Source organism: Rhinoderma darwinii, chromosome 3 (genome assembly GCF_050947455.1).
Source record: "Rhinoderma darwinii isolate aRhiDar2 chromosome 3, aRhiDar2.hap1, whole genome shotgun sequence".
Taxonomy (NCBI): domain Eukaryota; kingdom Metazoa; phylum Chordata; class Amphibia; order Anura; family Rhinodermatidae; genus Rhinoderma; species Rhinoderma darwinii.
This window is the reverse complement of record NC_134689.1, coordinates 330,482,423-330,508,841: the sequence shown is the minus strand read 5'-3', so window position 1 is coordinate 330,508,841 and position 26,419 is coordinate 330,482,423. Positions and strand designations below refer to the sequence as shown.

General features: G+C 40.8%; 1 protein-coding gene across 2 annotated transcripts in view; it reads right to left on the bottom strand.

Moving 5' to 3' along the window:
* Positions 1-26,419, bottom strand: part of SMAD3 (SMAD family member 3) — a 104,812-nt gene that overhangs the window by 10,241 nt on the left and 68,152 nt on the right. The window contains exons 1-5 of one of the 2 annotated variants that reach the window (XM_075858330.1): positions 24,815-24,902; positions 12,630-12,823; positions 9,423-9,557; positions 6,854-6,925; positions 6,656-6,706 (exon numbers count right to left, since the gene is read on the bottom strand). In XM_075858330.1, coding sequence (XP_075714445.1) covers positions 6,656-6,706; positions 6,854-6,925; positions 9,423-9,557; positions 12,630-12,823; positions 24,815-24,858 — 496 coding nt within the window. In that variant the 5' untranslated portion in view covers positions 24,859-24,902. Of the gene's footprint in view, positions 1-6,655; positions 6,707-6,853; positions 6,926-9,422; positions 9,558-12,629; positions 12,824-24,814; positions 24,903-26,419 lie in introns of those variants that run through there. The other variant, XM_075858329.1, reaches the window with a different exon arrangement.

The window sequence follows — 26,419 nt, the reverse complement described above, 5'->3', positions numbered from 1 at the left end:
ACCCAGTGTAAAACCCCCTTAAGTGTGGATGGTCGTTGCTGATTACACACCATAAATTTGCAGTAAAAAAGGAGATAATGGGGTTTTCCTAACATGTAGCAGGAAAAAAACACACATTGATTTTAGGGCACACTGCAGAAATGAAAATCCACAGCATATCATGTCTCAAATTTATTGCCCATGATAACATGCTCTAAAACTTAATGCCTATTAACACTTCCACTTTAAACAATCCCCAATATCCCCAAAGCTATTTTCTTGTAAGCAAAATGCATCTGCCCTAAATAGAAAATGCTGGGTGAGCTGGAGAAAAAGAGTCTGCAAGGGCGCTGCTGCACACGGATGAGACCGAAGTGAAAACTTCGGAATGATGATAATAATATTCGATGAAAATATTCAATAATATTCAATGATAATTGAAGGTAATAATTAATAAAATTTAATGGTAATATGACTACGCGTTTCAATGCCGTACCGGCATCTTCATCAGGTCATGAAAAAAGAACACAGACATCTCAGTTTAAATAGAATCTCAAAGTTCGAAAAAACCCGCCAATGTGAACAAGGGCAGGGCGTTCAAGTGACGTCAGAGTTCAGAGGTTAAAAAATGACAGATAACGATGACCGGCACATAAAAAATGATCAAAAAATAAAATGTTAAACAAGGAAAGATAAAGTCCATGTGCTGGGAAACAATATAGGAACAATGAAACAAATGTGAACAGTTGAAACTGGTAAGGTATAATAATAATAATATTATACCTTACCAGTTTCAACTGTTCACATTTTTCATATAAATTATTCATATGCAGTATTGATACCCCTATTCTCTCACCAATGCTCACATTTATGTTTTGGCATTCTAAATTTATACATATGTCATCGCTTCTCTCTACATTCGTTGAGCCGCTATTTATTAATGTTTTAACGGCAAGTGCCGACTCCATTCTTTTGAATGTGTAAGGATTAATGTCCATTTGTCTTTCTGACTTTGTTGTTTATTTATTTTACATATTTTATTATGTTCTTATACTGTTTATAATTGTTTTATATCTTATATTGACACCATCACCTATTTATCCGTTTATTTCACGGATTACCCCTTATTTTGTTTTGTTTTTGTTCTGCATCCCCTGCGATTCATTCTGTACCATTTGTTTCATTGTTCCTATATTGTTTCCCAGCACATGGACTTTATCTTTCCTTGTTTAACATTTTATTTTTTGATCATTTTTTATGTGCCGGTCATCGTTATCTGTCATTTTTTAACCTCTGAACTCTGACGTCACTTGAACGCCCTGCCCTTGTTCACATTGGCGGGTTTTTTCGAACTTTGAGATTCTATTTAAACTGAGATGTCTGTGTTCTTTTTTCATGACCTGATGAAGATGCCGGTACGGCATTGAAACGCGTAGTCATATTACCATTAAATTTTATTAATTATTACCTTCAATTATCATTGAATATCATTGAATATTTTCATCGAATATTATTATCATCATTCCGAAGTTTTCACTTCGGTCTCATCCGTGTGCAGCAGCGCCCTTGCAGACTCTTTTTCTCCAGCTCACCCAGCATAGTATCTGCGGTCGTTCATCTTGAATCACCGGCCTCGAGTCCTGGCAGCAGCAGCACCTTTCTCTCCATCGCTCGATTTTCATTGCTTCAAGGTAAGCATCACTCTTCTCAAATTATCCATTCCCACTTGGGTAATCTGCACCATGTGGCGCCGTGTTTCGCTTTCTCTCACTAAATAGAAAATGGCACCTTTACCTCTGTACATTAGTTCTAGTATTTATGTTACATGAAGCTGTAAAATTGTCGAGTTAGTCTAATCAACACCGTGGCAGTATTTAGCTGGTCGCTACAGGTCTAGCTCCTGAGAGACCCCCACCCCGCAAAATGGTGATTTTGCCAGGGGATGATGTGGGTGGCTGCTTATGTCCCGTGTCCATATGTCCTAATGGGGGATATGGACAGAAGTTGTTCTGATGGGACAACCCCTTCACGCTGCATGTTATTCGTACATAGAAATTATATACTTATACACTTATACAGTATAGCAATCATGTAATGAACAATCTTGCTGGCATAAGCACTACTTTAGCTAAGGCCGTGAGTTGACTTGTGGTTTGTCAGCACAAAGGGCACTTTGAGGCGAGTTTCGATGTAAAATGCTGCAGTCAGTGCGTTCATTTCTACTGTTCATAAGCAAGCTATAACTTAGCTGTACACAACTGCAATGGCTGCAATGCACCACTATACTCTCTTAAGAGGGGTCCTTACAGAAAACCAATACCATAAAAGTACCTTAGCACAAATATATGCTAAAAAAACATGCAATATATACAGTATAACCAAAGGATATGCCATAATTTTATGATCAGTAGGGGACCAACCTTTGGGGACCCCCAACGATCCTGAGAATGAAGGGGACGCAGCACTGATTTCGCGTGGAGTCCCTTTCTTAAGCGTCCTCTTATACGGCCTGACGTGGGCCGTGTAAACAAGCGCCAATCAATGAGACAGCTTGTTGATCGGTGCTCATTTTCTCCTTTCACAAGGAGCTATTTATGGGGCCGAACGCTCATTACTACGATCGCTCGTCCCCATACATTTCTATCATGTCGGCAGCACGTCTCCCTGTTTACACAGAGCGATGTGCTTCCGACAATGATAATATTTAATGTTGCATAAACTATACAATCAGCCGATGAATAAGCGTTTGCTCGTTCATTGGCTGATCTTTGTCCTGTTTACATATGGCAATGATCGGGAACAAGCGTTCTGCGAATGCTGATTTGCCCGATAATTGGCCCATGTAAAAGGACCTTAAAGAGGCTCTGTCACCAGATTTTGCAGCCCCTATCTGCTATTGCAGCAGATAGGCACTGCAATGTAGATTACAGTAACGTTTTTATTTTTAAAAAACGAGCATTTTTGGCCAAGTTATGACCATTTTTGTAGTTATGCAAATGAGGCTTGCAAAAGTCCAAGTGGGTGTGTTTAAAAGTAAAAGTCCAAGTGGGCGTGTATTATGTGCGTACATCGGGGCGTTTTTAATACTTTTACTAGCTGGGCGTTCTGATGAGAAGTATCATCCACTTCTCTTCAGAACGCCCAGCTTCTGGCAGTGCAGATCTGTGACGTCACTCACAGGTCCTGCATCGTGTCAGACGAGCGGGGACACATCGGCACCAGAGGCTACAGATGATTCTGCAGCAGCATCGGCGTTTGCAGGTAAGTAGCTACATCGACTTACCTGCTAACGCCGATGCTGCTGCAGAATCAACTGAAGCCTCTGGTGCCGATGTGTGGCTATTATTATTTAAAGCACCTGCTCGCCCTTTCATCAGCATTTCTGGCCTGGCTGTGTCCATTTGTAAGTATGGCCTTTGTCGGTGTTTTTGTATATGTCCCTGTGTTTTTATCGGTTCTGTGAGGACCAGCCTCTGGCTGGTCCTCAAAGGCTTACTGTCAGAGTGACGTCACACTGACAGTTGGAATACATTACCCTACTAGGTAGTGTAATGTATTCTAGCAGCGATCAGAGCTACAGATAATACAAGAAAGTGTAAAAAGTAAAAAAAAAGTTAATAAAAATGTTTTACAAAAGTATAAAAATGAAAGTGTTTTTCTTCCTATAATATGTCTTTTATTATAGGAAAAAAATGAAACTGTTAAAAATCAGTACACATATTTGGTATCACCACGTTCGTAACAACCCAGACTATAAAACTATAATGTTATTTTACCTTCACGGTGAACACCGCAAAAAAAAAAAAGAATAACAATCACTATTTTTGGGTCACCACCCCTCCCAAAATATAGAATAAAAAGTGATGAAAAAGTCACATGTACCCCAAAATAGTACCAATAAAAACTACAACCCGTCCCGAGAAAAACAAGCCCTTACACAGCTTATGGCTCTCAGAATATGGCGACACAAAAAATAAATTATTTTATAAACAAAGTGATTTTATTTTGCAGACGCTGCAAAATATAAATAAAACTATATACGTATGGTGTCGCCGTAATCGCACCGACCCGCAGAATAAAGTAAAACTGTCGTTTATAGCGCATGATGAACGCTGTAAGAAATAAAGAATTTAAAACGCCAACATTTTTTGGTCACCTTAGCTCTAAAAATATATATATATAACTCTAAAAAGCTCTAATATACCCATAAAAAATACCGCTCAATCGACCAAAAAATAAGCCTCTCAGAATGTGTTGATACAAAACAATTTCATTTTTTTTAACAAACAGTTTTTTCTTTGTAAAAGAAGTAAAATATGAAAAAACCTATATACATTTGGTATCACCATAATCGTATTGAGATGCAAATTAAAGTTAAGTTGTCGTTTTTACCGCACGGTGAAAGCAATGAAAACAAAACCCAAAAAACTGTTGAGGAATCGCAGTTTTTTCCAATTTCACCTGCAAAAAATTTTATTTTCGGATTCCCAGTACATTATATGGTACTTTAAATGGTGTCAATATAAACTTCAACTCTTCCCGCAAAAATAAGCCCTCACACCACTCTATTGATGGAAAAATATAAAAGTTAGGCCGGATTCACACGAGCGTGTGCGTTTTGCGCTCGCAAATAACGTGGCGTTTTGCGCGCGCCAAAGCTCCATAAAAGCTCCGGGTGTCATCAGCATATGATGCGTGGCTGCGTGATTTTCGCGCAGCCGCCATCATTATGAAACTGTTTTTATGTTTGTAAACAGAAAAGTACGTGGTGCTTTTCTGTTATCATTCATAGTTTTTACTGCTTTTGCGCGAATCACGCGCGTCACACGGACTTCAATGGGTGCGTGAGGCGCGAAAAACGCACAAATATAGGACATGTCGTGAGTTTTACGCAGCGGACACATGCTGCGTGAAAATCACGGACTGTCTGAACAGCCCCATTGACTAACATAGGTCCGTAGCTGGGACGTATTATACGTTCGTCTGAATCTTATCTCTGAGTCTTATGGCATTTGGAAGGCGGGGAGTGAAAAACTAAAATGGAAAAGCAAAAAAGGATCAGTCCTGAAAAGGTTAATTAATTTCTAATAAAAAAAAACCATTTACGACCACATGTGGGGTATTGACATACTCTGGAGAGATTGCTTTCCAAATGTTGGGTGGCTTTTTCTCCTTTATCCCTGCAACATTTTAGTGGACAAAAATATTGATATTTATTTTCACGGCCTAATTCCACAAAATTCTGCAAAATACCTGTGGGGTAAAAATGCTAACTATACCCCTAGACAAATTCCTTGAGGGGTGTAGTTTCCAAAATGGGGTAACTTTTGGGGTATTTCCACTGTTTTGGTCCTTCCAGTGCATTGCAAACGCGACATGGCACCGAAAATCAACCCAGCAAAATCTGCGCTCCAAAATCCACATGGCACTCCTTCCCTTCTGAGCCCTACTGTGGGTCCAAACAGCAGTTTATTACTACATATGGGGTATTTCCGTAATGGGAGAAGATGCTTTACAAATGTTGGGGTGCTTTTTCTTCGATTTTTCTTAGATTTTCATTTTCACAGACTAACTCTAATAAATATAGCAAAATACCTGTGGGGTCAAAATGGTAACTATACCCCTAGATAAATTCCTTGAGGGGTGTGGTTTCCAAAATTGAGTCAGTTTTGGGGGGTTTCTACTGTTTTGGCACAACAAGACCTCTTCAAACCTGACATGGTACCTAAAATATAATCTAAAAAAAAAAAGGAGGCCCCAAAATCCTCTAGGTACTCCTTTGCTTCTGAGGCCGGTGTTTCGGTCCATTTGGACACTAGGGCCACATGTGGGATATTTCTAAAAACTGCAGAATCTGGGCAATAAATATTGATTTGCGTTTCTCTGGTAAAACCTTCTGTATTACAGAAAAAAATGTAATACAAATGAATTTCGGAAAAAAAAAAATGAAATTTGTAAATTTCCCCTCTACTTTGCTTTATTTCCTGTGAAAGCCTAAAGGGTTAAGAAACTTTCTGACTGCTGTTTTTAATACTTTGAGGGGTGCAGTTTTTAAAATGGGATGATTTATTGGGGGATTCTAATATATATAAGGCCCTCAAAACCACATCCGAACTAAACTGGTACCTGTAAAAATAGCCTTTTGAAATTTTCTTGAAAATGTGAGAAATTGCCTCTAAAGTTCTAAACCTTGTAACGTCCTAGAAAAATAAAAGAACGTTCAAAAAACGATGCAAACATAAAGTAGACATATGGGAAATGTTAACTAGTAACAATTTCGTGTGTTATTACAATTTGTTTTACATTTACGCAAATTTTCTCTACATTTTGGTGTTTTTCCACTAATATATATTGAATTTATCGACCAAATTTTTCCACTAACATAAAGTACGATACGTCACGAGAAAACAATCACAGAATCGTTTGGATAGGTAAAAGCATTCTCAAGTTATTACCCCCTAAAGATTTGAAAAATTAGTCTGTGCCACAAAGCCATAACAGGCTGCGTACTGAAGGGGTTAATAATGGCATATGCTGCACTATACAGGGAAAAATAATAATTGCTAGAGTGATTTATTTAACATTTTCGTATACATCCTAAACTACATAGAACAGCACTTTTCTACAAGTATAAAAAAAAAATTGGGGGAACAAACTAGTAAAACTATTAACTTACCCATGTTACTATGTGCAGGGGACATGGAATTTGGAGACAGGCTAGGTGACCCTAAAATATAATAATAGCAGTTAATACAAGTATTTTATTAACATGTCACCTTTGCAATGCTTATGTCATGGGCCACATAGCAGTATTCCTGGCAGCACAAGTTAATGCTGTACTAGTAATTTTTATGTTTACCTACGCACGTCTTACCCGAGTCTATGCTGTGGTTCATCTGGTCGCTGGTTTCCCCATCTTCACTCAGGTAACCAGGAGGAGGAGTTTCTAAAGAGATGTAAGCAACAGTATTACAATGGAACCGTCTCCACTCAGAACTCTTAGTCTTAGTTCTACGTATAAATAATAAATTGTATTTAGGCTCCATGCACACTTGTATTAGGGGGTTATATTCTCCGGTCTGTCTGTATTTACCATACATGGCACTCGCAAAAAAGTTTGCCATACTTGCATGAGGTAAAGGCACCGCACTTCTTTTCCCTCCTGAAGAGGATGTAATTTGAGTCAATAAGGCTAGGGCTCCACCGCAATACGAAGTCACCCATTATTCATGCAGTATTAGGGTCAGTTCACAATGAAGTTTTTGACACTTTTTTTGACGCGGAAAACCGCGTTGGAAAATGTGCCAAAAAACATCCGAAAATGCCTCTTATTGATTTCAATGGGAGGCGGAGGCGTTTTTTCCCACGAGCGGAAAAACCGTCTCCGGGGAGAAAGAAGTGTCATGCCCTATCTTCCGGCGTTTACGTCTCTGACCTCCCATTGACATTAATGGGAGGCAGAGAAAGCGTATTTCGATGCATTTTTGCTCGTGGCGCTCAATGGACGCGAGCAAAAAACGCAGCGAAAAACACGGAAAACGGCAAAAAACTCAGCGTGAACATACTCTTAGGCCGGATTCACATGAGCGTGTTTAGTCCGTGATATACGGTCCGTACGTCAGCCGCATTTCCCAGACCGAACACACTGCAGGGGGCCGGGCTCCTAGCATCATAGTTATCTATGACGCTAGGTGCGACTGCCTCGCTGCGGGAAAACTGTCCCGTACTGAAAACATGATTACAGTACGGGAGAGTTGTCCCGGGAAATGCGACCGACGTAAAGACCGTATATCACGGACCAAACACGCTCGTGTGTGGGAGGCCTTAGGGTATGTTCACACGGCTTAGCAAAAAACGTCTGACAATACGGAGCTGTTTTCAAGGGAAAACAGCTCCTGATTTTCAGCCGTTTTTTTGGAGCAACTTGCGTTTTTCGCTGCGTTCTTTGAGCTGTTTTTCTATAGAGTCAATGAAAAACGGCTCAAGAAGTGACATGCACTTCTTTTTCGCGACCGTTTTTTTACGCAGCCATTTTTCAAAATGGTTGCGTAAAAAAACGCCCCGTCTGAACAGAAATCAATGGGCAGATGTTTGGAGGCGTTCTGCTTCCCATCTTTTGACCGTTTTTCAGCCGTTTACGGCCCGAAAAACGGCCGAAAATAGGCCATGTGAACATACCCTTACAGGTAATTTCATTGTTTTCCTATATAAAAAAAAAAAAAAAGTTGCAAAAAATTATGGTTGGATTTTTTGCAATTTTTATCAGGTCATTTGCAACTTTCTTTCACATAGAGAAACAATGAAGTTGCCTGGAATTCACAGTAAGGGTATGTGCACACACACTAATTACGTCCGTATTTGACGGACGTATTTCGGCCGGAAGTCCCGGACCGAACTCAGTGCAGGGAGCCGGGCTCCTAGCATCATAGTTATGTACGATGCTAGGAGTCCCTGCCTCTCTGCAGGACAACTGTCCCGTACTGTAATCATGTTTTCAGTACGAGACAGTTGTCCTGCAGCGAGGCAGGGACTCCTAGCATCGTACATAAGTATGATGCTAGGAGCCCGGCTCCCTGCACTGTGTCCGGTCCAGTACTTGCGGCCGAAATACGTCCGTCAATTACGGACGTAATTAGTGTGTGTGCACATACCCTAAGGGTATGTTCACACGAAGTAGCAAAAACGTCTGAAATTACAGAGCTGTTTTCGCCTGAAAACAGCTCCTGATTTTCAGACGTTTTTTAACAACTCGTGTTTTTCGCTGCGTATTTTACGGACATTATTGGAGCTGTTTTTCAATTTGAGTCAATGAAAAACGGCTCCAAAAACGTCCCAAGAAATGACATGCACTTCTTTTTCGTGGGCGTCTTTTTACACGCCGTATTTTGACAGCGACGCGTAAAATGACACCTCGTGGGAACAGAACACTGTAAAACCCATTGAAAGCAATGGGCAGATGTTTGCAGGCGTAATGGAGCCGTTTTTTCAGGCGTAATTCGAGGCGTAAACGACCGAATTACGTCTGAAAACAGTGCGTGTGAACATACCCTCATACTGTGCGGATCATAGGCCACACCATATTGCATTGGAGACCTAACTTTAATCAGCTGTTATAGTATGGTGCTCATTGCTCCCAAGCTAGGCAAGGGTCTGGAAATCCTACAGGGAACAGCTTCTAGGGGAGTATAGCTCTGTAATATGACATCTGCTGGATTCATACGTCATCCAACTCTAGAAAACTCTATATGATTCCATATGAAGTCAGAGGCATATAAAGGTATCCTGTACGGAGCTGTAATACAGTCATGTGCATGAGCCCAAGGAGTGAGAATGACATTTTAACATTATAGTTCACTAACTGTCCCACAATGCATAAAAAAATACATTATAAGACAGGTACGTTAATAAACAAACAAAACCAGAATGGAGTATACATCCTTTACCTGGAATGTAGCTGGTTATGGGTTCAATGCCTGCTGGGAAGTTGGTATTCTCCGGGATGGAATGACTATAGTCATCGAGAGGAGGGAATTCTGTAGGAATCTCTGTGTTTCTTGGGACTAGCACAGGAGGCAGAACTGAGACGAAACAAAATAAAAATTGACAGTGAGTAAAAGCTTTATTCTACTTCGTTTTTACAACCAGACACGCATCGGTAAGGTTACGCAATGATTATCATGGCTCCACCACTATCCATTTTTGCAGTTTGATTACTATACGACTGCATCTTTCCATTAGCCACTTCAGGATCACAGTATTTTTTCCCGTAAATGACCAGACACAGTTGAGCAAAGTTTTAGTACATACAGGGTTAATCCTTTAAACGTTTTTTGTTGTCACGTAATTCAATGTATAGTCAGTTAGATGTATGAAACATCATTTAGGTCTTTGGCTTTCTTGTTTATTCATATTCATATTATTATTACACAGTGTGACCCTCATAAGATCAGAAGAGATCTTTGGGGATATTCTAACTTCTATATGTATATATGTATTATTTTTACAGTTCTGTTTTTCTGTTGTGCCATAGCAACCCCACTTACAGGGCAAACTGCCACCACGTACCGTACTCTACTCCCAAGAATCACATACTCGGGCTAATCAATAAGTGGCATTGCTGTTTACTGTATTGTGTACATGGCGCTTACTGAATGCTGTGTATCCAGAGATCAGGAAAGCAGAGAGACGTAAATAAACCTCCTCTATACAGTATCTGGCTGTACTCCTGCTTCTTGCAGCTGGGCATTTCCCGTACAGCCGTACATACAAAAGTCACTACAGAGTTATGTACTGACCACAATTCAAAGACCTTAAGCTGTCTGCAGCTTGTTAGGTCATGTTAACATTTATAACTAAAGTGATAAACCTGTGTTGAATATATTGTCCAATGGATCCATACTGATGGACCCCATTGACTTTGATAGTGTCTGTCGGGATCTTTTATTTTTTGCCCTATTCTTGCTGTGAAAAATACCAGAATGGCCAACGGAACCCCCGATGCAAGTGTGAACAGAGCCTAAGTATAGCATTTTACACCGTTTCAAAAGCAACATGACAAAACAATAGTTTTAGGATCCCTTAGTAAAGATGATACAAACACTTTAGGCTTATGTTATTCATAAACCTAAAATCTGCAAAAAGGTGATATAATTCTATGAAATTATCAGTCTAACTAAGGGTATGTTCACACGTAGAGTCAAAAACGTCTCAAAATATGGAGCTGTTTTCAAGGGAAAACAGCCCCTGATTTTCAGACGTTTTTTGAGCAACTCGCGTTTTTCGCAGCCTTTTTCGCGGCGTTTTCGCTGCGTTTTTTAAGCTGTTTTCATTGGAGTCTATGAGAAAACGGCTCCAAAAACATCCCAAGAAGTGTCCTGCACTTCTTTTGACGTGGCCGTAATTTTACGTGCCGTCTTTTGACAGCGACGCATAAAATGACAGGTCGTCGGCACAGTACATCGTAAAGCCCATTGAAAGTAACTGGCAGATGTTTGCCGACGTATTGGAGTCGTTTTTTCAGACGTAATTCAAGGCGTAAAACGCCTCCATTACGCCTGAAAATAGGTCGTGTGAACGCAGCCTAATACTTCAAGAAAGCAAAGTGGAGAAAAGAGAATCCCTGTTCCCTCATGGGCAAACATTTTATTTTGCCTTCATAGAAACCCTTGAAGGATATGTACACCTTTGAAAAACATTTTTTTTAAATAGTCAATATTTTATGCACATTAAACAACTTTTAAATTGATTTTTATTACATCTATTTTTTTACTATTTAAGATAAAGCGTCTATGTATCCCGTATACATAGAAGCTGTATCGTTCAGTCACAGCCGATTCCGTCATGTCAGCTGCATTGACGGCTCCGGTAAGGGGTCATGCACAGGACCGTAGTGGTGAGCACGGCCCATGATTTGCGGCTTGGACGGCCGCGGAGTATCATCTGCGGGCCACCCGCATATCGCGGGCCTTGCACATGGCCGTGTGCATTAATTTCAATGAGCCTGGACCGCAAAATACGGCCGTAATAAGACATGTCCTATCTTTTGGCGGTCCAGACTCCCGGGCAATGCACGGACCGTGGAAACCATGGTCGAGTGCATGGACCCATAGAAATGAGTAGGACCGCAATTCACCCGCAGATTTCCGGGTCAATTGCATCCGCAAAAACACGTTCGACTGATATGGGGCCTAAAAGCTGGTCCTGCATGTCTCTCACCACAGGATTCAGCTAATAATGACCACGTCGAAGTTTATGAAATTACATGTGATCATTATTAGCTGGATCCTGCGTGTCAGACATGCAGGAAAAGATTCCTCCTGAGCTGTCAGTGCAGCTGACCTGACGGAATCCCCTCAGCGCATACAATACAGCTTCTAAGTATACAGGATACATAGAACCTGTATCTTAAAAAGTAAAAACATGTTTTAATAAACAGTACAACCGAGTAATATATTAGTGATCACACACCATATAATATCGAATAGTATATATAGAGCTTTTTTTTAGGAGGTGATCAAATAATGAATATATATTGCCTGTATCTTGTCAAGATATATACCAAAGAGAGAAAAGATGCCACATGCAACTATTGAGTATCAAAACTTGAAAAAATCTTTATTAACAAACAATAAATACATATAAAAATGATCCACAGACACACTAAAAAGAGAACAGCCTATTCAAGATGCTGAAATAAGTAAGGGACAGAGTGTAAGTATAGTATATACTGTCAACATAGGAGTACATAAAGAATGGTCATTTCAACAATGTATTACAAGCATATATACTTCTATGTTGACAGTATATACTATACTTACACTCTGTCCCTTACTTATTTCAGCATCTTGATTGTGTTGTCCGCTTTTTAGTGTGTCTGTGGATCATTTTTTATATAAATGTATTATTTGTCAATTTCGATTTTTCGATTTTTTTTGATACTCAATAGTTGCATTTTGCATCTTTTCTCTCATTTGGTATGTTTTCATAAACATCAATTTAAAAATAGTTTAAAATCACATAAAGCCATTGATAAAAAAAAAATTCCTTTCAAAGTGTACATAGCCTTTAAATATAAAATATGTAACCAATTTGTTTATTTATCCTGTATGACACGATTCCTATAGCACGGACTGTAGTGTAAATTTTGATACCTGGAGTCTCCACTCTTTGATAATGATATGGATTTACACACACTTCATCCTTCTTCATGTTGAAAGCGTATTCACACATTTCCATGGCCCGGAGCTCGTGGTGGCTGTGAAGGTCTGGCCACCTCCAGAGCCGGCAGTATATGACGTGAGGAAGTCCTTTACGATGGGACACTTGCAGCCTACCATCCAGAGATCTGCAGACAAAATGCATAAGCCATCATCATCATCATCATCATCAACGCTTTGCACAACATGTGTTCATAATTCTAATGTAATATGCAAAACAGGTGTTAGAGTAGATTCACAACTCAGGCAAAGATTGACTCTCTAAGAAGAGACATTTCCTGCCATTTCAGAACTTGATTTTCATGGTGAATATTTGCAGAAGTTCGAAACAATATCAACTGGGGTTCATGGGTGCAAATGGGCCATTTTGTAAGGGGTATTCCCAGAATCCACAATTATTACCGATCCTGTGTATCTTTGCACTACCTCGTGTGAAGACAGCAGGATGCATGTCTCTTAATATACATGTGTTCTATTTTGGATGAAATGATCTATATAATGATTTATATTACTAATGCAAGCCCCATGCAGATAATGTCCTCTGGTCTTTTTACATTGTTGAAAAAAGTAGTAATAGGATCATTCCTTTCATTTTTAGAAATCTAGGGGTATCTCTGTCATATTGAAAATTAAATTCTATATGGCTAAACGTATTTTTTTTTAAAAAATTCTACGTGCTCTGAACCGAAACAAAATGTCTCATAAAAGGTAGGAGTCATTGTTTTGTTGGCCAGAGACTGGATCCAAACGCGCTGCACTTACAAACCACGCGGAGGGCTGAACTGTGAAGAAGCTATATATAAATCAGCAGGATTTAGCACACATACAGGATGTGTGACAGGTCACAAAGTTAAGAAGAGAGGTCTGGCCAGATAAGATAAAATATAGATAAGAAGCAGGGGGAACCAGAATCATGGCAATGCCATCTGTTCAAGCTTAACCCTTCATGCTAGTGAGTGCTCTATATTTCTATAGAACCCGTGTAAAGCGTGATCTACCCAATACTTGGATTCTTTGATTCTAAACAACCCAATAGGACTCCCATTTGAAACCAATGGGACTGTTGGCATGTATGCAGTCTTTATTTTTTGTCCAGGATTAGAAAAACATGGCTGTTTTCTTCTGAAAACAGCATCACACCAGTCCACAGGTTGTGAGTGGTATTGCATCTCAGGCTCATTTTGGGGAAAAAAGCAGCTATGCTTATCTTATAACCTTGTGTCTAACTTGTGAAAAGAGGAATCAGAAGCACCTAGATTTTCATTTGGTTCTATAATGCACTTTGGATGAGTTGAAGGCCGGATTCACACGAGCGTGTGCGTTTTTCGCATGCAAAAAACGCGGCGCTTTGCGTGCGCAAAAGGCACTTAACAGCTCCGTGTGTCAGCACCGTATGATGCGCGGCTGCGTGATTTTCACGCAGCCGCCATCATTATGACACTCCGTTTGGATGTTTGTAAACAGAAAAGCACGTGGTGCTTTTCTGTTTACATTCATAGTTTGACAGCTGTTGCGCGAATCACGCACTTCCCACGGAAGTGCTTCCGCGTGGTGCGCGTGATTTTCACGCACCCATTGACTTCAATGGGTGCGTGATGCGCGAAATACGCACAAAGAACGGACATGTCGTGAGTTTTACGCCGCGGACTCACGCTGCGCAAAAATCACTGACAGTCTGCACTGCCCCATAGACTAATATAGGTCCGTGCGAGGCGCGTGAAAATCACGCGCGTTGCACGGACGTATATCACGTTCGTCTGAATAAGCCCGAAAGCTGTTAAATCTGCTAGGTTGTAGTCCATTAATATGGAAATCTGAGTAGCCTGTTTGCATGATCTGCTAGTCCAGAGACTGGACCCACGTATCATATTGCTAAGGTTGTGTGGGCACCATACCTCAACATCACCAAGAGCTGAACAAAGATTATAAAACAAAATATTGAAAAATAATGAAATGCAAATGGAATGGGATACCATGCTCCTTTGTAAGGCTGGGTTCACACAGAGTTTTTTGCAGGAGGAAAATCTGCCTCAAAATTCCATTTGGAATTTTGAGGCAGATTTTCCTCTGCCTGCACGCCGATTTTCGCTGTATTTTTCGCCTGTAGCCATTGAGCGCCGCGGGCATAAAACGCCACGAGATACGCTTTCTCTGCCTCCCATTGATGTCAGAGGAGTAAACGCACGAACATAGGGCATGTCCCTTCTTTTTCCCGCGAGCCGGTTTTTCCGCTCGCAGGAAAAAAACGCCTCCGCCTCCTATTGAAATCAATGGGAGGCATTTTCGTCCGTTTTTTGCGGCGCGGTTTTCCGCGTCGAAAAACTCAGTGTGAACTCCCCCCCCTAAGGGAAAGTCAAAGACCGAGCTGACTCCCATTCTTGCTCTGTAACTGCTCATCATAGTCACACAGATAGATTAATCTGTGATCCCACTTGCTCGGAGCAGTTTTAGAATCCTATTGGCTACAAATTGTTATAAAACATAACATCTTGTACTGGCTTGACTGCATTGGAGGGTTATTTGCGTTCTGTGAAGTGTTCTGTTTACAGGAATCTGTAGGAGATACTAAAGTCCCATTTATATGGGTGAAGGAGTGTTCGTAAGAACGATTGTTCCCAATCATTGCCCTTTGTTAACAGGGCAATGATCAGCCGACGAATGAGGAAACGCTCGTTCGTCAGCAGATTTAATCTGATTTCATCTTTGTCAGCAGCATCTCTCCCCATACATACAAGGGATGTGCTGCCAACAATATGTGGGGACCAAACGATTGTATTAACGATTGTTCTACCCATACAGTTTACATTGGCCGGTGTAAAAGGCCTTCAAACCTGTAATTATCGGGCACATATCTAGCTTAAGTGACTCATTAGATAACAGGATCTCAGCTATGTTAGGGGCGTGTCTGTCAACAAATTTTGCTGACTGTTTCCAAAAGTAATCAGCATAAATGTGATTGCGGCTCTGGACTATAACACAAGCTGTAACTCAGGATCAATACAAAAAGAAAAGCAATGCAGTTACAAAAAGTAAACCTACGTTACTCATTTTTTTATGTCAATTATTTCTACGTAAACTGTAAATGTGCATCGAAGTCATTCCAGATGAAAAATGTATATGAAAACATCCCCAGCCCTTAGTGAAGTATTACTTTACAGAAATGGAGGCATTACTTCTCAGAACACAACCTATTTCAAAATCTCACGTTTAAATATATCACAAAAAAAATATATTTTTAAGTTTTATTTTTTAATATGCATATTACAATCATACAGTATACAAAAATGTTAGTAAATAAGTACATATGACATTTTTTGGGTAAACAAGATGAGCTACAGGCTTTATGATCAATGACTGACATTCTGATTATACTTGCAAACACTTCTGAGAATGTGCTGAGCTCCAGGTCACAATACTCAGATATTTGAGAAAGTTATTTTAAGGGGATAGAGCTCTAGCTGGGACTTGCCCTTTGCCAGAAAACACGTCTAAAGCCTGCAAGCGACTGCCAGTCTTGGCCTCAATCCAGTGGAGCGGAGCCTTGCCATTTGTACTCTTATTGTTGCCAAGTCAGCCACCTATAAACTGCAAAATGTCGCGCTGCACTGAATTCATAGGCATGCTCAACGTCTGCATAATTCGCCTGTGTTGTATAGTACATATGTATCACACCCTAGAAGACGTATATGTGACCTTCTGCTATTCCACCTGTAGGGGCACAGTATGGGTCTATAACAGGCTATGGGCACCATATTATGGATGCATACAATGGCTGTGTGCATAAAGCCTTGCATTCTCGCACATTCTACATTGATACATTTTTATTCTCTGATTTCATGCTGGTCTCCGTTCTTTCTTCTTCATACAGTCCTAATGGAGTTCTTAGACAACCTCAAAGTTATTATGGCCTGAGATTGTGTTCACGTGTGGCGGTCAATTTACATACAAAATAACTTGTTTAGACCTTAAGGTGTAGATTTTACTTATATTGTTGCCTCTGGTATTCACATTGCAACTGTCCTTACTTAGGCCCCATGTACGACCGTCCTGTTAATAACGGTCCGCAATTACGGGCGGACGGCCAGGGACAATCACACGCATTTGCGAGCCGTGCTCCCATTATAAAGTACGGGAGCACGGTCCGTAAAATAAAAAAATAGGACATTTTCTATTTTTTACGGATGGTTTCTACGGCCTGGACACCTTCCCTTAAATATAGGGGAAGGTGTCAGTCGGCCATAGAAACGAATGGGTCCGTAATTACGGACGAAATCTGCGGTCATGTGCATTGGGCCTTAGTATGTAGTCACCAGTTCTTCATACAATAGGTCTTGGGTTGGGTACACACCAGTGTTCAGCTTTCTGTTCCATTGCATGATCTACATTATCGGCAGCCAACGGAACCCCACCTGACTTTATTGGGTTCTGTCAGGATACATATGATGGCATGCTGCGCTATTGTTTCTGGTATTTTCAGCTGGATCTTGCGACAGAGGACCCTAAAGCCTGCAACGCAGATGTGAATGAAGCTTTTTATAAAAAAAAACTATGTATGTACCTGTTCTAAACATACATTTATGCTCAATTTTGCCTATATGTGAGGTATATTTGTAAGCTTCACGCTGTGCTGTTTACTAAATAATGTACTGAGAAATCTTTAATAAAATGGGAATGGTGGTATATTAAAGGCAAAAGATTTGCCGTGTTACCATTTATCTGAATTATTTAGATGGCAAAAAAAGGATGATGATACTGTCATACATTTCCATTTAGTGTTGGTGCTTTTTTTTTACTGCCTTCCTTCTTTAGCCAACAATGGATATGTTGAAAAATACAAACTCAAATTCAATACCCATAAGGAACAGTGAAGACTATGTGCCCACGTGTCTGACATACAGCTAAACAAAGCAGTAATGAGACTACGGAGTCATACAAGACAACACCGGGATGTTGTATGAACACAAGTATACAAAAGCTCTGGATCAGACCATCTCACCCTGAATCCCTGTGAACGTCTTCAAGGCTGCGGGAGCACACTTGGTGGTCCTAAACTAGACAGCAATAGACAAATGCTGTACAACACAAATCAGAAGCGCCATTCTTATTTACTTCTGGAATATTTTGAATAGTAAACATTCTTTCTTCCGAGCCGCCACTGATTATTAGCCTCAACTTTATTTTATGAGTCGGAACTAGACTTCACACTAAGAATGTCTCATGCTTGTAAGATTTGACTATTTTCCTACCCTGTATAGCAAGAGATGATCGATTAGTGGGACTGTTTCACAATTGTGCGCTATAGAAAAAATAAAGTCAGATATTTATTTTCAAAAACCAAAACATTATAATGTTCTACGGTATACTTTATGTATTTAAAAGAGAAAGCCATCTGGAATGGATCATCTAAAATGTCATAGATGTCACCTATGTCGTTTACAAGATCGGACCATCACATATATACAGAATAAAGAGACTGTGGTGCTCCTTAGAGACATCAATCCTATCCAGCACAACTCTGACGTAACATTCAAGTCAAGGGGAACATCAAAGACACTTTTGCTTTAAATGAGAATTAAATAAAAATCATGAGTGGTGCCAACTCCCCAGAAGATCTGAGAAGAATGGAATATTGGACACCACATTGCTAGTAAGATAACATGGAGAACATTTGCGACAGCATACGATATAGCAGAAGCCAGGGTCGGACAGGCCCACCAGGGGATCCTTTGGTGGGACCAGACTCTGACCCAATAATGGGTCCCAATTGGTCTAGCAGATGCCAAGAGCCAAGCACTTGCAACTAGGGTCTATTTCTTATGGGTGATTCACAAATAACATATCAGACCGTATTGATGATTATATTCTGTGTGTACAATGATAACAGCAAATGTATGTGCCCATATTTTGTACAGATGGTGGATGGGCCCCCAGAATCATTCCCTCTGGTGGGCCCAGGAGACCCCAGTTCGACGCTGGCTACAGCAGTAGGGGTCATTGTAAACCAGAGCAAATCTGACTCTTCTGGACAATTCAACTGACTGAACTATTGCAAACTCCCAATAGTCTGGAATGAGTAATGATACCACTTATAGTTCTCTTTACTACTGTGTATAAACACAAATTCCACTGAAAGTAAGACACATGGTCAATTCTCCATAACCAAATGGTTTCCATGAGCCCTCTCAATCCCAAAATAAATGATAAAACCCATCAATAAATGAGACTACCACTTGGTGGACTTAAAAATACTCACAATTAACCCCTTCCCTCTTTAGCCACTTTTGACCTTCCTGACAGAGCCTCATTTTTCAAATCTGACATGTGTCACTTTATGTGGTAATAACTCCGGAATGCTTTCACCTATCCAAGCGATTCTGAGATTGTTTTCTCGTGACACATTGGACTTTATGTTACTGGCAAAATTTGCTCGATATGTTCAGTATTTAATTGTGAAAAACACCAAAATTTAGCGAAAAATTGCAAAAATTAGCATTTTTCTCAATTTAAATGTATCTGCTTGTAAGACAGGCAGTTATAATACACAAAATTGTTGCTAATTAACATCCCCCATATGTCTACTTTAGATTGGCATCGTTTTTTGAACATCCTTTTATTTTTCTATGACCTCACAAGGCTTAGAACTTTAGCAGCAATTTCTCACATTTTCAAGAAAATTTCAAAAGGCTATTTTTGCAGGGGCCAGTTCAGTTGTGAAGTGATTTTGAGGGCCTTATATATTAGAAACCCCAAAAAAGTCACCCCATTTTAAAAACTTCACCCCTCAAAGTATTCAAAACAGCATTTAGAAAATGTCTTAACCCTTTAAACATTTCACAGGAATTAAAGCAAAGTAGAGGTGAAATTTACAAATTTCATATTTTTCTGCAGAAATACATTTTTAATACAATTTTTTTTATAACACAGAAGGTTTTACCAGAGAAATGCAACTCAATATTTGTTGCCCAGTTTTTGCAGTTTTAGGAAATATCCCACATGTGGCCGTAGCGTGCTACTGGACTGAAACACCGGCCTCAGAAGCAAAGGAGCACCTAGTGGATTTTGGGGCCTTATTTTTGTTAGAATATATTTTAGGCACCATGTCAGGTTTGAAGGGCTCTTGCGGTGCCAAAACAGTCAAAATCCCCCAAAAGTGACCCCATCTGGGAAACTAGACACCTCAAGGAAATTATCTAGGGGTGTAGTGAGCATTTTCACCGCACAGGTTTTTTACAGAAATTATTGGAAGTAGGCCGTGAAAATTAAAATCAACATTTCTTCAAAGAAAATGTAGGTTTAGCGATTTTTTTTCTCATTTCCACAAGGACTAAAGGAGAAAAAGCACCGCAAAATTTGTAAAGCAATTTCTCCCGAGTAAAACAATACCTCACATGTGGTAATAAACGGTTGTTTGGAGACACGGCGTGGCTGAGAAGGGAAAGAGCGCCATTTGGCTTTTGGAGTTCACATTTAGCAGGAATGGTTTGCGGAGGCCATGTCACATTTACAAAGCCCCTGAGGGGACAAAACAGTGAAAACCCCAAACAAGTGACCCCATTTTGGAAACTATACCCCTTGAGGAAATTATCTAGGGGTATAGTGAGCATTTTGACCCCACAGGTTTTTTGCAGAAATTTTTGCAAGTAGGCTGTGAAAATGAAAATCTACATTTTTTCAAATAAAATGTAGGTTTAGCTAATTTTTTTTCATTTCCACAAGGACTAAAGGAGAAAAATCACCATAAAATTTGTAAAGAAATTTCTCCCGAGTAAAACAATACCCCACATGTGGTAATAAACGGCTGTTTGGACACACGGCGAGGCTGAGAAGGGAAAGAGCGCCATTTGGCTTTTGGAACTCAAATTTAGCAGGAATGGTTTGCGGAGGCCATGTTACATTTACAAAGCCCCTGAGGGGACAAAACAGTGGAAACCCCCCACAAGTGACCCCATTTTGGAAACAACACCCATTGAGGAAATTATCTAGGGGTATAGTGAGCGATTTGACACCACAGTTTTTTTGCAGAAATTATTGGAAGTAGGCCCTGAAAATAATAATCTACATTTTTTCAAAGAAAATGTAGGTTTAGCTAATTTTTTCTCATTTCCAGAACGACTAAAGGAGAAAAAGCACCACAAAATTTGTAAAGCAATTTCTCCCGAGTAAAACAATACCCCACATGTGGTAATAAACGGCTGTTTGGACACACGGCAGGGCTTAGAAGGGAAAGAGCACTATTTGACTTTTTGAGATCACATTTAGCAGGAATGATTTGCGGAGGCCAGGTCACATTTGCAAAGCCCCTGAGGGGACAAAACAATGAAAACGCCCAAAAAGGGACTCCATTTAGGAAACTACACCTCTTGAAGAATGCATCTAGGGGTGTAGTGAGCATTTTGACCCCACAGATGTTTCATAGAATTTATTAGAATTAGGCAGTGAAAATAAAAACAGTCCTTTTTCTTCAATAAGACGTAGCTTTAGCGCAAATTTTTTCATTTTCTCAACAAATAAAGGAAAAAAAGAACCCAACATTTGTAAAGCTATTTCTCCCGAGTACGGCAATACCCCATATGTGGTCATAAACTGCTGTTTGGGCAAACGGCAGGGCTCAGAAGGGAAGGACCGCCATTTGGAGTGCAGATGTTGCTGGATTGGTTTCTGGGCACCTGTGGGCCCAAAACAGTGGAAACCCCCCAGAAGTGACCCCATTTTGTAAACTACACCCCTCAATGCATTTACCAAGGGGTGTAGTAAGCATTTTAACCCTGCAGGCGTTTTGTAGAAATTAGTGTGCGCTCAATGTTGCAGAGTGAAAATGGGATTTTTTTCCATAGATATGCCAATATGTGGTGCCCGGCTTGTGCCACCATAACAAGACAGCTCTCTAATTATTATGCGGTGTTTCCCGGTTTTAGAAACACCCTACATGTGGCCCTAATCTTTTGTCTGGACATATGACAGGGCTCAGAAGTGAAGAGTACCATGCGGAGTGGAGGCCTAATTTGGCGATTTACAAAGTATTGGTTCACAACTGCAGAGGCTCAGATGTGAAATAATAAAAAGAAACCCCTGATAAGTGACCCCATTATGGAACTGCACCCCTAAAGGCATTTATTAAGGGGTGTAGTGAGCATTTTCACCCCACAGGTCTTTTCCATAAATGAATGCGCTGCGGATGGTGCAAATTAAAAATTTATATTTTTCCCTAGATATGCCATTCAGTGGCAAATATGTCATGCCCAGCTTATGACGCTGGAGACACACACCACAAAAATTGTTAAAAGGGTTCTCACGGGTATGACGGTGCCATATATGTTGAAGGAAACTGCTGTTTGGGCACGCTGTAGGGTTCAGGGCCGAGGGAGCACCATTTGGCTTTTGGAGAGCGGATTTTGCTTGGTACTATATTTGTTTGAGTATTGCTGGTGTTTTATAATGTGGGGGTACATGTAAGCGGGGCGGAGTATATAAGGGGCATAGTCAGGTGGTATAAAAAAATAAAAATAATCCATAGATGTGTGTTACGCTGTGAAGCAATCCTTTCTGCACAGGCCGGTGTCGCACTGATAAATGGTGTCATTTCTTATCCCCCTTTTGGTCCACACTCCGCGCCTTTGTAGTTTGGGGAATTTTGCTGGGAAAGTATTATCCTGGTATAATACGGGCACCGTCGCTTCCATCGGATATGATTGGGCCCTCCCTTCCTGGTTCCCTAATTTTAGGTCCTTGATAAATCGCCTCTTGAAACAGAAGAAATGTTCTCCTCGGGCACAACTGCATATTTTTTTATTTCCTGACTTATTGGAGCCATAACTAATTTTATTTTTCATAGACGTAGCGGTATGAGGGCTGGTTTGTTGCGGGACGAGCTGTAGTTATTATTGGTACCATTTTGGGGTACATGTGACTTTTTGATCACCTTTTATCCTATTTTTTGGGATGCCAGGTAAACCAAAAAACGCAATTCTGGCACAGCTTTTTTTGGTTTTTTTTTATACAGAGTTCACCACGCATTATAAACTACATGTTACCTTTATTCTGCGGGTCAGTACGATTCCGGCGATACCTCATTTATAGAACTTTTTTATGTTTTACAACTTTTTGCACAATAAAATTACTTTTGTAAAAAGAATGTATTTTTTCTGTCGCCAAGTTGTGAGAACCATAACGTTTTAATTTTTTTGTCGACGGAGTTGTATGAGGGCTTGTTTTTTGCGGGACGAGCTATAGTTTTTATAGGTACCATTTTTGGATACGTGCGACTTTTTGATCACTTTTTATTGTAATATTTGTAGGGCAAAGTGACTAAAAAACAGAAACTCTGGTAACGTTTTTTACGGGTTTTTTTTACGCTGTTCACCGCGTGCAATAAATAATATAATATTTTGATACCTCCGGTCGTTACGGTCGTGGCGATACCAAATACATATGGTTTATTATTATTTTTCAATAATAAAGGACTTGATAAGAGTAAAAGGGGGATTGTGTTTTATTTGATTACTTGAAACTTTTATTGTTTTCAAACTTTTATTTTTTGCACTTTTTTTTACACTTTTTTATACTTTTTTTACACTTTTTCTCAAGTCCCACTAGGGGACTTGAAGGTCCAACGGTCAGATTTTTTTTTTTCTAATACATTGCACTACCTATGTAGTGCAATGTATTAGATCTGTCAGTCATTCACTGACAGCAAGCCGTTTAGGCTTCGCCTCCCGGCGGGGCCTAAATCGGCTTCCGTAATGGCAGAGCAGGAGACCATTGTGTCTCCTGTTGCCATAACAGCAGTCGCCAGTCCCGATTGCCTGTCAGGGCTGGCGATCTGCTTGTAACCGCTACGATGCAGCAATCGCTTTCGATTGCTGCATCGAAGGGGTTAATGGCAGGGATCGGAGCTAGCTCCGGTTCCTGCCGTTACAGGTGGATGTCAGCTGTACAGTACAGCTGACTTCCACCGCTGATGACGCCGGATCAGCTCCTGACCCGGCGCCATCTTGCCGGCAGCTACGGAAGCCGATCAGGCTCCGCCGCCGGGCGGATCTTGACCGGCTTCGGTGCTAGGCAGACCGGGAGGCCAGTATTAGGCCTCCGGTTGCCATTGCAGCCACCGGAACCCCGGCAATTTCATTACTGGGGTTCCGATGAGCTGCAAACACCTTAAGTGCAGCGATCGCGTTTGAGCGCTGCACTTAAGGGGTTAATGGCGGGGATCGAAGCTAATTTCGGTCCCCGCCGTTACAGTCGGATGTCAGCTGTAAGATACAGCTGAGATCCGGTGATGATGGGACCGGCTCAGCTTCTGAGCCGGTGCCAAACGTTTGACGTACATGTACGGCAAGATGCGGGAAGTCAGTACTTTCCATGACGTACATGTACGTCAAATGTCGGGAAGGGGTTAAAGGATCAGTCCAGTGCAGGGCCTGAGAGGGGTGGGGGCGATGAGGAAATTCAAAGACCAATAACGTTAGACGTCCTGCACTAGTCATAACACAGTATATACGTTTATCCTTGAGTGTTCCTTTAAGTCTATGAATTTACTAGGAACCAAAGACAATGCTGAGGTCTTAGTAGACGAAGTGATATGATTTTCCGATCTACCTTGTAGGGTGCATTATTTGCGTATATACTCAACCACAGACTTGTGACAAGTCCATAGCAATTTGTACATATCGATCAGCACAAGTCAACAAATTGTGCGTCTCCCCTCCCCCGCTTCAGTCAGTTCCCAAAATGATCACTTAGGGACTGAACTTGAGATTCAGAGTAAAACATACTCCGTACATTAGTCACATTCATATGGAACTATTTTATTACAATTTAACAAATTAGTGACGATTCTAAAAAAATCACAAACACCCAAAGTGATTAAAAGACAAATTTGTGTGTCTAATGCATTATATCTGTATGGAAACCACCAAGAGGAAATAATATCTAATAGCAGCAAACAACAATACACAATACTCATTATGTTGGCCTTCAGTCTCACAAGAAACTCCTCATGGAAAACACTAGTTCTGCAGTCTAATTCTCCTACCACGGGTCCCATTCACTTCCTCTTCATACCCCCTCCGCAGTGCAAGGAATTGTAGGATGACTCATTTCCTCCACAGAGAGGAGCTTACCTCATTTTCTGTGAATGAACCCAATAACAAACACAATATACCATATCTATGTCCGCGCTATATGGAAGAGTTTTATACCAGCGGTGTCATTTGCAGTATCGGTGTGTATCAGCTGACTCATGCCGTTTCCTGCTTATCTCAGGATTAATGGATAACTCTAGGGAACACTGTAGTAGTAAGGAACATAATAAAGTTATAGGCACATACACTGATCAGCCATAACATTAATATTACCTGCCTAATAATGTATAGGTCCCCCTCGTGCCAACAAATCAGCTCTGACCAGTCAAGGCATGGACTCCACAAGACCTATGGAGGAATCCTGTGGTATCCGGCACCAAGATGTTAGCAGCAGATCCTTTAAGATGCAAGGGTGCGCCTCCATGGATCGGACTTGTTTTTCCAGCACTTCTCACAGATGATCGGTCAGATTGAGTTCTGGGGAATTTGGAGGCCAAGTATTCATCAAATGATTCCTGAACGATTTTTGCAGTGTGGCAGGGTATTGAAAGAGGCCACTGCCATTAGGGAATACGTTGCCATGAAGGGAATACTGGAGTACTTGGTCTGCAATAATGTTTAGGTAGATGGTACGTGTCAAAGTAACATCTACATGAATGCCAAGACCCAAGGTTTCCCAGCAGAACATTGCCCAGAGCATTACACTGCCTCCGCCGGAGTGTCTTCTTCCCTTAGTGCATCCTGGTGCCATCTCTGCCCATGTAAGCGACGCACATGCACCTGGCCATCCACATGATGTAAAAGAAAATGTGATTTATCGGACCAGGCTACTTTCTTCCATTGCTCCAATTTCCAGTTCTAAAGTTCACATTCAGTGGACTCTAGACAAACAGTGGATTTTCAAATCTGCAGCATGCCCCTTTCTGTTATGGAAGTGCCACATATTTCCAGCATGGATTTCATTGCTTGCAATGCAATGAGTGAAATCCACGGCCTAATCTGCATCAAAATCCTCATGTAACACGTGCAGATTTCATTGCGGATCTCGGTGCTGATTTCTAGGTTGGTTCGACAGCATATTATTTGCGTGATGTGGCCTAAAGCTAGCCATAAGCATACAATAATTGCAGCTGAAAGTTGTTCACTAACGATTATATCCCTCAATGTACCCATGTACGTTTAGATGTGATACATTATGTGTTATTTCTGTGGAGAGAGCAGGGGTGAACCGCTGCCTGACAACTTTGCCACAACTCATCTTAGGGAAGAGCAAGAAACGACTAAAAGAAAAAAAAATCTACAAAGACCATTCTCTTTTCCCCTTAAATTAACAAAGCGGACCATCAACATTAGAAGCTGCCAAAGCTGGCCACACACATTCAATATTTGCTATTAGGTGAAACAAATTTTGACAATATAATGTGTATGGGGACAGCCAACCGTCCAACTACATCTCTCATTAAGAGTAGCAGGGGTCAGAAACTTTAAGGGGTATTCCAAGTATCGACAATTATCAACTATCCGCAGGATAGGTGGCAATAGTCTGATCGCTGGTGGCCCTACTGCTTGGACCCCCACCAAACACAAGAATGGGGGTCTTGACCCCCCTGTTCCTTCTCAAAGTCAATGGGAATGACGAAAACA